General features: G+C 52.6%; 1 protein-coding gene across 1 annotated transcript in view; it reads left to right on the top strand.

Annotated features, from left to right (window-relative positions):
- LOC128627671 (uncharacterized) overlaps nt 1–7,582 on the top strand; it is a 99,777-nt gene extending 92,195 nt beyond the window's left edge. Inside the window, exons 3-4 of the mRNA XM_053666787.1 lie at nt 6,184–6,357; nt 7,458–7,582. Coding sequence (XP_053522762.1) covers nt 6,184–6,357; nt 7,458–7,582 — 299 coding nt within the window. The remainder of the gene's footprint in view (nt 1–6,183; nt 6,358–7,457) is intronic.
- The last annotated feature ends 2,968 nt before the right edge of the window (nt 7,583–10,550 follow it).

A 10,550-nucleotide genomic window follows, 5' to 3' on the forward strand; every position in this document is an offset into this window, starting at 1 on the left:
GAAGCGTGCGTCGCTCTGGAGAGAAGTTTTAGGGGCCAGGGTGTGGTCTGCTACCTTCATTTCTGCTGCGATGACTGGAAACTTCACCCTGAACACAAAGGCAAGTGCCAAAAACCCCTTTGTGGGGTAAGTCACTAGGAGTGGGGGTCAGTTGTTACAGCAGCATAACTTGGCTTCTTCTGACCAATACGCATGGGCCAGCCCGGCCTGGCAAGACTGCGGGGGGATAAATGGCCTCTGCTTTCTCATGTGGAGAGGGAGAAAGTCGGAGGAGTTCACGCAGTCCCTGGCACAGGAGGTTTTTGTCCGATGGAGCGATGGAAGCCAGTGGGCCCTGCTTCCCACCGCCCAGTGGAAGAATCGGGCTGTGCGTGGGAGGCTACGCAGACCCGGACCAGACTGCAGCTGTGCATCTGCTCTTGGAACCTCTGCCTGGACTTCTTGCATCTGCGTCGCTGCAGAGAGTGGCTGTTCCTGCTTCTCACCGAGCGAGCTTCCCAGTGACTTCCAAGGGCTGCGGCTGTCGGGGATTTTACAACTGCGCTCCCTGGAGGCAGCTCTGGTGGAAACCCCTGCACCTGCCCTCTGCCCCGTCCACTGGGCCACCAGAGAAGGGCCCTGGACGGAACACCAGCCCCTGGGGACCCTCTGGACTCCCATGCTGGGGATCATAGAAGATTGACGACCCAGGCCCTCCTGGGTGAGCTGGTGTTTGGACTTGCACTCATTTCTATTAAAGTGTAAATGACAGATATAAAGTTATTCAACTTCAGACGGGAGTGCCCACTGTTTCAGCAGAGGTGAGCAGCAAGATACATGCAAACACCCAAAAGCCATGAGACGGAGCCTAAAGGGGTGAAAAGGGACATCAAGGGGGAAGGTTGGAGTGTGGAATGGGCAGTGAGTCACACTTCCTCTGGAAGGTCACGCAGGGACTTTGAGGTCCGGTGGCCTGGGTTCGAGACCTGTTTGAGTCACTTGGCCGCTGTGTGATCCTCCTGGGAAGGGGGATCATTCCGGAGCCGCAAGAGTGCAGTCGGCTCCATCGTGAGTCACGTGAATGTCTGAGCTGGATCGTAAATCAGGCACTCAGAATGTACCCCGTCCCCCTGATCTGAATGCCTCATCCTGTGCCCCCTACAATACATCAGCACTAATACTAACAGCCACCTTTTCTTTGTTTCGCTGTGCAAATAGAACTGAATAGAGCTCAGTTAAACAAACTCTTCTAGAGCTCCTACCGTGTGCAGGCCCCGGACTGGAACTGTAGACAGAGAGATGAGAAGATGATGCTGCTGGTGATCACTCTTAAGACACCATCGGGGAGCTCACGGTAGGGTTCAGGGGAACTGGTCTAGGAAAGCCGTTTTCCGTCTCTGGGGCTCAGGCTCCAGATGTGACCTGGGGAGAGAGAGACCCATGGCATTCTGTCCCATTCTGGGGGGACTAAAGGGAAGGGTATGTGTGAAAACCATTTGCAAATAACAGAGCTCTGTATAGTGTGAGGTGTTTTAATTATCAAGTCAAATGGTGTCCTCTTGGAGGTCATCCTGGGGGTGCCCCTGTGTCCCCATAAGGGCTGGCTGAGGTTCTCTGTGGGACAACTTGGTTGGAGACATTCTGCTGGACTTGGCCTCTCTCTGGGCACCGGCCAGCCGTCCGAGTACACCTCCTTAGAAGAGAACGGGCTCTTGCCTCTGTCCATCACTGGGCTCTCAGCCGAGCCCCAGCACCCTGCACCCCCACTCTGGGGAACTGCATCCTGCTTGACAGGACGCTGACCATCTGGCCCACAGGGCCCCGGGCCAGAGGATTGTCTTCAGTGCTGAAACAGCAGATTCCGAGGGAGGCGGGGAAGATGCGTTTCAGCATCCATGAGGCAGGCAGTGCCAAGGGCTGGGCACCGTCAAACGCCCGTGTGCCCCTGGAGGATCGGGAAGCATTCTTATTTTTGACATATCACTGACCCTTATGGTTTTTTGAGCCTAGATGCTCCTAAATGAGTTCCTGGTTATATTTCTTCTTTGAGTTTTTTGTTTTTAAAAAGACACTGTTGTGGCCGAGCTTCCCAGATGACCTGATTAGCTTCCAGCGACAAGCTTCCAGGCGGAGTGGGGAGGGGTTCTCCCCTGTGAGCCCAGGACTTGCAGGTTGGCCAGGGCTGCACGGCGGGTGTGCTGGGTGCGGGTTTTCTTTCTGGGAAGATGGGAAGGCAGGAGAGCCAACCACATGAGCCAGTTACTTGCACAAAACCTGGTCATTGGAGCCTGCTTAGAATTGGGCATGGGGCCAGGTTCCGGAGGGTGGCGGGGTGGGCCGGGGAGCAGAGTCATTGTGTTAGATGATGACCAAAGAGATGGGGGAAGAGGCAAATAGTCATGGGAGCGCAGGGGGACGGTCCCCAAACATGTTGGGGTGTGGTTGGAGTGCAGGTCTGTGACAATGGCTCGGAGTCCCTCAGCATGGAAAGGGCTCGTGGACATACGAGCAGAGGGGTGGATTAAGACTGAGAGTATTGTGGTTTGATTTCCAGTCAGGGCACATGCCTGGGTTGCAGGCCAGTTCCCGGCAGGGGACACATGAGGGGCAACCATACATTGATATTTCTCTCCCTCTCTCCTTCCTTTCCCCTCTAAAGATAAATAAAATCTTAAAAAAAAAAAAAGAAATCTGCAAAAAAAACCCCAAAAAACGACTGAGAGGTGAGAAGTTCTGCTGTGTATTGGAGATGCTAGTCGTAAAGTGGTGGGGTGGGCCCAGACTTCGAACGCCCTTGTGACGAGGGGCTTGTTGTCTCTGGGCCGTTCCACCTCCAGCTCTGACCTGTAAAACGTCCTTCCCAAGAGCAAGCCCATGCCTGCCGTTGGCTTGGAGGTGCCTGAAGGACATACCTATGCCATGCTTGGTCCTTCTAGCTCATTTTTGTCTTTTTTTTTTTTTTATTGATTATGCCATTACATTTGCTCTATTCCCCCCCTCCATACCCCTCCCCTACCATTTCCCCCTTTAGTTTATGACCACATGTCTCAAATTCTTTAGATTCTGCATTTCCCCTACTGTTCTTACCCTCCCCCCTATCTATTTTCTATCTACTGTCTATGCTACTTATTTTCTGTACCTTCTCCCCCCTTCTCCTCCTCCCACTCCTCTGTTGCTAACCTTCCATGTGATCTTCATTTCTATGGTTCTGCTCCTGATCTAGCTGTCCTGATCTAGTTTGCTTTTGTTTTAGGTGTGGTTGTTACTAACTGTGAGTTTGCTGTCCTTTCACTGTTCATCTTTTTTATCTTCTTTTTCTTAGGTAAGTCCCTTGAACATTTCATATAATAAGGGCTTGGTGATGATGAACTTCTTGAATTTGGTCTTATCTGAGAAGCACTTTGTCTGCCCTTCCATTCTAAATGAAAGTTTTGCTGGATAGAGCAATCTTGGTTGTAGGTCTTTGGATTTCATGACTTGGAATACCTCTTTCCAGCCCCTTCTTGCCTGTAAGGTCTCTTTTGAGAAATCTGCTGACAGTCTGATGGGAACTCCTTTGTAGGTGACTGTCCCCTTAGCTCTTGCTGCTTCTAGGATTCTCTCCTTCATTTTAATCTTGGCTAATATAATGATGATGTGCCTTGGTGTGTTCCTTCTTGGGTCCAACTTCTTTGGGACTCTCTGAGCTTCCTGGATTTCTTGGAAGTCTATTGCCTTTGCCAGATTGGGGAAATTCTTTATTATTTGTTCAAATAAGTTTTCCACTGGTGGCTGTGCCTTTCCCCCTTCTGGTACCCCTATAATTCGGATGTTGGAACATTTAAAGATGTCCTGGAGGTTCCTAAGCTTCTCCTCATTTTTCTGAATTCTTATTTCTTCATTCTTTTCTGTTTGATCATTTTTTTCTTCCTTCTGGTCCACTCCCTTGATTTGAGTCCCAATTTTCTTTCCATTACTATTGGTTTCCTTTGTATCACCATTCATTTCAATTAGTTTAGCTTCCATATGTTTCTCTAATTTGTGACTAAAATCAACCAGTTCTGTAAGGATCCTGATAACCAGTGTTTTGAACTGTGCATCTGAAAGACTGGCTATTTCTTCATCGCTTAAATCTATCGGTTCTGGGGCTCTGAGTTGTCCTAGAGCCATTTTTGGTCTATTCGTGCTGTTAAGTAAGCGGAGCGAAGCCTTAGTTGTTTACCACGACGGGGCGACCCAGGTCGCTGGTTTGTGACGCTGTGTGTGGGGGCGTGGTCAGAGAGGGAGCAATGGCGGTCCTCTCCGCTAGCCCAGCCCATCCGGTCACAGCAGTCACCCCGGGCCTGTTTATCCGATCGGAATTGTGCGAGCCTGCTGCCCCGCACAGGCTTCCCTTCTCACTGGTTTCTCCACACGCAGATGTGCGACCGACCGACCGCAGACAGCCCGCTGCGCCTCTTCCTTGTGTGCTCCCATAGCTAGCCCGCGATCAGCGCCTTTGGCTGCTTGCGCACCGCGCACCACCCGGGAATTTTTCCTTGCTAACCTGCTCTGCTGCTGGCTTCGCTTCTCTTACCGATTTAGCTGAGCATTTAGTTGTCTTTGGACTCCATATTGTCGATTTTCCGTGTGGCCTGGTTGTGATTGTTGTTAAAAATAGTTGTTCTTAGATTTGGTTGTGCACAGAGGCAAGGTGGTTCCTCCACCTACATCTCCATCTTGGCGGAAGTCCTTCATTTTTGTCTTTGATAGGGTGATGGACACTTGGTTTTTGGACCAGCATGGTGACTTCCTTTTACCAGGTCCATTTCAAAGGTCAGGCTTGTGCCCAGAACCTCCGCTACTTTCTGTTGATGACCCAGGTTGGCCTGCTGTGGGGAACGTCCTCTGACTTCATCTCCGCAGTCCATCTGGGGGCTGAGAGCGTGGGGCTTGGGGTTCCACAGTCCTGACTTTAGGTCGCATCTGAGCCGCTTTGTAGCTTCCTGACCTTGAGCAAGTGGCTTTCCTGTCCAAGTTCAGCTTCCTCAGCCGGTCGCAGGGGCTTTCTGTTGGTGCCAGTGACACACCCCAATCACTCCACTCTGGTTGAGAGGCCTCTCTTTCCCCAGGCCCTTGAAATGGAGTCCTGGAAGGTTCTGGGGCAGTGCTGTTTCTGGGAAGACCCCAGAGCCTCCAGCCCCCTCTCCGTCACCAGTTCCCCGAGGAGCCGCTGTCTGTGGCCTCTGACAAAAACAGGCCCCATGAGGCAGACCGGCTCCTGTCCTGGGGGTGTGTCCGCTCCAGGGCTGCCGCTCTGCCTGGTTCCTGTTGGTTGGGGATGCATGTGCGGTGTGTGCTTTCATTTTCGGCTGGCCTCGTTTGTTTTTAGACACAGTATTTTGACAGTGCATCCTCTACAGAGACAAGGCAGAGAGTGCCTTGGGAGGCCCTGGGGGTTTGCTATCCCTGAGCCTTTTGCCCTGTGATCCCCTAAGTCTTGAGTGTCCCCAGAGTCAGCCTGCCCAGCTCTGGCCCTGACCAGGAATCTGGAGCTGCCCAGCCTCAGACAAGGAAGGCGCCTCAGGGGACATTTGGTCACACCCCTCCTGCCACAGGCGGGGAGGTGGAGCCCGGAGTGGGGACCGGGTGGGGCTCGTCTAAAGTCACTGGGCAAATGGGCGGCAGAGCCGGGCAGTCAGCTCTCCTCCCTTGGCTCCATGTTCTACTCTTAGCTAGGGCCCTGGGGTCCCTGAGAAGCAGCCAGCGCGCTGCAGGCGTTGTTCATCATCGAGGTGATCGGTTAACGCAGCTGCCCTTCCTGCCTCCCTCCACAGTGGATGGGGCTCTGCCCTGATCCGTTCTGAGGAGCAGGTGCCCGTAGCCCCCAGCTGCTTTGAGTGTTGGCTGCCAATGACTCACTGCTGCCCCCATCTGGGCAGACTTGCCCTCAGCCCCACCTGCCCTGCCCTGGCTGCCCACTCCGCTGACTAACAAGGGCAGGTCTCCTTCTGCCAGGTGGGACCAGCTGCTGGTGCAGTTCACGCTCCGGAGCTCCCCGTGGGGTCAGGCTAGTCTCTGCTTGAGGTGGCGTCCTTCTTGGCCTCGCCCCTGCCCCATCCCGACAGCCCTCCCCCCGACTCAGTGCGCGGGAATCCTGCCACAGACGCTGCTTCTTGGGAACCCCCCATAAATCACTTTTCCTTCTGCCTTTTACGTTTTTCTTCTTCCCCCTTTTCATGCTAGGTGATCAGGAGAGTGTCGTTTTGTGGAACCCGGTCTGGAGTTTCCATGGGGGAGCAGCCAGCAGCCTCAGAGGAGGACAACAGCCGCAGAATCTGGACCGGAGCGTGCTTGCGGCCTCGGCATTTCAGACGCTTCACAGACGCTCGGTGCCCTCCTATCTAATTGAATATCAAGGTACAGTCAAACTTCACCTTCCTTCTTTATTGCTGGGCCTGTAAATCTTACAAAAGCAAGCTTTAATGGTAGGACAACGCCAGGCAAGTCCATTGCCCTGTCTTAGCCACAGCTTCCCCACCTGCAAACTAAGGTTTTTGAGTCAGATGATCTGCAGAGTAAGGACGGCCCCATGTGTGCCCTAGTGCAGTGCTGAGCCGAGGGAGTGAGGCATCTGCTTCAACCCTCACACCTACCCGGTGACGTAGGGAGTATGTGACCCCCCTTCTGTGGTCTCACCAGTCTGTGTGTAGGGCCAGGCCTCCTGGTTTGACATCCAGCCTGGACGGCGCCTCTTCGATCAGCTGACTTCAGTCTCTGCACTCACTAACCACAAAATCCCCGTTGAGTCAGCTCGGGCTGCCGTAACAGAGCACCAGACGCTGGGGCTTACAGACAACAGAAATTCATTTCTCCCACTTGTGGAGGCTGCGAGTCTGAGATCAGGGCGTCAGCACGATGGGGCCCTGGCCAAGGCTGTGTTCCTGGCTTGCGGATGGCCACTTCCTTGCTGGGTCCTCATGTGGTGGAGGTCAGAGGGGAGAGAGGGGGAGGGGGGAGAATGCAAACTCTCTGACATCTTTTTCCAAGGACGCTAATCCCATCCCGAGGGCCCCACCCTCATGACCTCATCTGAACTAATTACCTCCCAAAGACCCCACCTCCAAGTACACTGGATGTAGGGTTTCCACATATGGATTTTTGGGGGGCACAATTCAGTCCATAGCAACCCCTGACCAAGAGAGCATGAAATCATTGCAGTGGGGCTCAACCCAGCATGGGAACTCTGAAAGGTATTATAGAACTTGCCTCAGGTTATCCCCACCAAAGGGTGAAGGCTCCCCCCGGGGTATTTACCCACCACATCCCGTCGGCTGTGGGTAAGAGCTGCTCTGAGAGGCACTTCTGGTCTGCCCTGTGAGCTGAGCACGCCCCTGTGACCAGAACAGGTCCTCAGGCAGCGCTGCGGGTGCTTGCGGTTGAAGCTGCTGGGGACAGTCTCAGGTGCACTAACGCTGAACATGGGTGGGTGGCCATGGACGTCTGCTGGTGGGCCTCAGGGCTGATGTCCAGGGCTGCCGACTTTCAGATTGGGGCAGAGGAGGAGCTCCGTGGGAACGTCAGAAGGGGCAGTTTGGTGGAGTGGCGGGTGCAGAAGTTGCTCATGGACGGGTGGCAGGAGTGAAGAAGGTGGGGGCGTGGGGTCAAGAGGGAGGGCTCTCACTTCGAGGTGGCCAACTCAGGATCCACGATTTTGTGGTGATGGAAATGCTAGGGGCGGGGGTGGGGGGGTGGCGGGGCAGGTGGCTGGTCCAGGGAGGGAGGACGGACGTGTGAAGGTGTGAACACAGACCAGAGGCTGGAGGGCGTGAGGTCCAGACGCAGGTGGAATGACTGGCCCGTGGGCAGGAGAGAGCCCCTTCTGAGATGTGAGAAAAGGAAGAAGGGTTAGTGGGCGCGTCCGGAGGCAGGTTTGGTACAAAACAATGAAGGACTTGTCTGACCTCTATTGTTTCGGGGAAATATAGGTCAGGTCAGGACAAAGTAGAATGTAGAATGATGGGGGCACATTGGCAGGGCTGCTCTGTTTTTGGGGGGTTTGGGAGTGGAGTGAGTTTATTTCCGTTTTCTCAGAAATACTCAGCATTACCAAAACGACTGCATTTTCTTTCACTGAAGATAAATACACATTGAATGCTTCCTCGCACCTAGAAGTTTCTCATGGTCTTTGAACTCACTCACTGGTTCTGCCTGTCAGCACTGTGCACCTACTGAATGTCAAATGTACTACTGTTTTTGAAGGGCAATTTGGAATCATTAGTAAAATTAACAATGCATGTTGATTTTAACCCGACAATTTCATGAAATCTGACGACTTTGGTGTTGGAATGGCTGAAGGAGGAGATACCAGAGGGAGATTAAGGGCCGGAGAAAGGGTCTCTTTGGTGGTAGGAAGGTGTAAACAGCTAACGTTGGTTGCTTACCGTGCTCCAGGCCTGTCTGCTGAGGGTTTGTCATTTACTTCCACGATTCTGTGGAGCAGGTGTTATTGTCCTGGCTTTACAAATGAGGCATCGGAGGCACAGAACAATATGAAGTGGCTCCCTGAATGTTGTACTACCGATAAGTGACAGCAATGGCAGTAGACGTCCCTGAGGCGGGCTCTCTCTGGAGCACGCCCACACCTTGCTTCCCTCTTGGGGGTGCATCCCCTGAACAGTAGGGGTCCCCACGAGACTTGCAAGCAGGGGACCAGTGGGCAGCAGGAGCTTGTCCTGGGCTAATCTCCAAGACCTCCCTTCTCTCTGACGCTCCAGCGAGCTGGCAGCAGCCCCGCCTTGGCCCCCTTCTGTCACTGTGGCCGCTACTTCTCTGGGAGTCCACGCAGCCCAGCGTGGCTCAGTTCTTTCCTCTGCCATTTCCAGCGAGCCAAAGCAGAGCACCGCCGAGGCTCTCGCCTGTTGCTTCCTGTGCCCTAAAGCCCTTCCTTTGTTTCGCTGCCCTCAGCCTTAATAAACGTACTCTCAGAATCAAATTAAAAAAGAAAGAAAGAAGAAGAAATTCTAATTCCAGTGCTTGGTGATGTCATGCCCGCATTTCTTCCCTTAGCTTTGTCACCTGACACTCATCTCTAGGTAATTCCTTTCTTTTCTAGAATCTTTTCTCCCCGGCATTACTGAGAGATAATTGATATAGTGGGGTATGAATTTAAGGTGTCCAGTGCGATGATGGATGCGCACATTACAAGGTGATTACCACAATACAGTTAGTTAATGCCTCCGTCCGTCACGTGATTGCCATTTCTCGTTCTTCGGTGAGAACCCTGGAGATCTACTCTCAGCTCCCTCCAGGTTTCCAACACACTGTGAACGACACTCATCGTGCCGTACTCCGGGTCCCCAGAACTACTCATGTCTGCAGACTGCGAGGCTGCACCCCTCGACCAGCATCTCCCACATCGCCCGCCCCTGGCAACCACCCTGTCCCCCCCACTCTTTCTATGACTTCAAAGTCTTTAGAGTCCATATGTGAGTGAGATCGCATAGTATTAGGCTTTTTCTGTCTGACCGATTTCGCCAATCCGCGTTTCTTTGGTCTTGGTACCCCGTCGAGACTGAAACCGGGAAGGACCCGCACAAGCCAGAAGCTCGGGTGGAGAGGTGATATATTTCTTTGCAAATTCCACATCCAATAAAAAAGCCCCAATTTCCCACCAATGGATAATTGCAGGTTTGTGGGGCTGAGCACCAAGTTACAGTGCTGAAAGGGGAATTCCTCAGACTGTAGGAAGTGACTTAGAATGATAAATATCTTTTCTTTTTCTCTCCTTCAGTCTTACAGGAGGGAAAAAAAGGCAAGACAAGCCGCATGTATCATGGAATGTGCTTTACTTGCTCCTCTGTTACAGTTTTCAAAAATGGCCTTCTGAACAAGCGTATTAATTTGAGTTGGAAGCGCTCCTGTACTAAAACGATGAGTCTGGGAACTTAACAAAATTATACATTTTTGTTGTCTCTGATAGAAGACGAATCCTCGGGCTGTCCAATGTCCCGGGAGACAACTTTATTTTCCCAGCGAGAAATAAAGATGCCCAACCAGCACGAGAGTCAACATTACGAGCTGCAGTTACACATCCTGCCACAAAATTGGGGGCGTGATCGCAACTTTTCTGAGCCCCCGACTTGTTTCCTGAGCCTGCCATCCTGTGTGCTTCTGCCTAGTTTATGGTCTTAATATTTTTCTGCGGGTTTGTCCAAATCACGTGATGACGAAACTTTCCTCGAAGAGGACTCAGCTGAAGAGTGAAAAGCAACGTTGGCATCTCACTTCACGGAGGGATCTTCGGGCTGAAACCGAGTGCCTGGACCCCGTGCCTTTTGTTAAGTGGCAGTAGAGAGAGGCCAGTCTGTTTGGTCACGAGAAACCATTGTGACTTTGCAAACGGTCCTTGCGCATCAGGGAGAAATCGAAATTCTGCGTGCTCTGTTCCAGAAGGATGGACTCCAACACTGCAGATGGTTTTGGTCACGAGGGGCTGAGCAAGTGGCTCCAGTCACATGCGGGCATCTTGTACCCCTTTGCCGGGCTTTGCATGGCGCTGTGGGCCTAGATTTTTTTTAAAAATTTATTTCTCTTCAGGGAGAGGGGAAGGG

This window comes from Artibeus jamaicensis, unplaced genomic scaffold (genome assembly GCF_021234435.1).
Source record: "Artibeus jamaicensis isolate MK-2021 breed Jamaican fruit bat unplaced genomic scaffold, CSHL_Jam_final contig_464, whole genome shotgun sequence".
Lineage (NCBI taxonomy): Eukaryota > Metazoa > Chordata > Mammalia > Chiroptera > Phyllostomidae > Artibeus > Artibeus jamaicensis.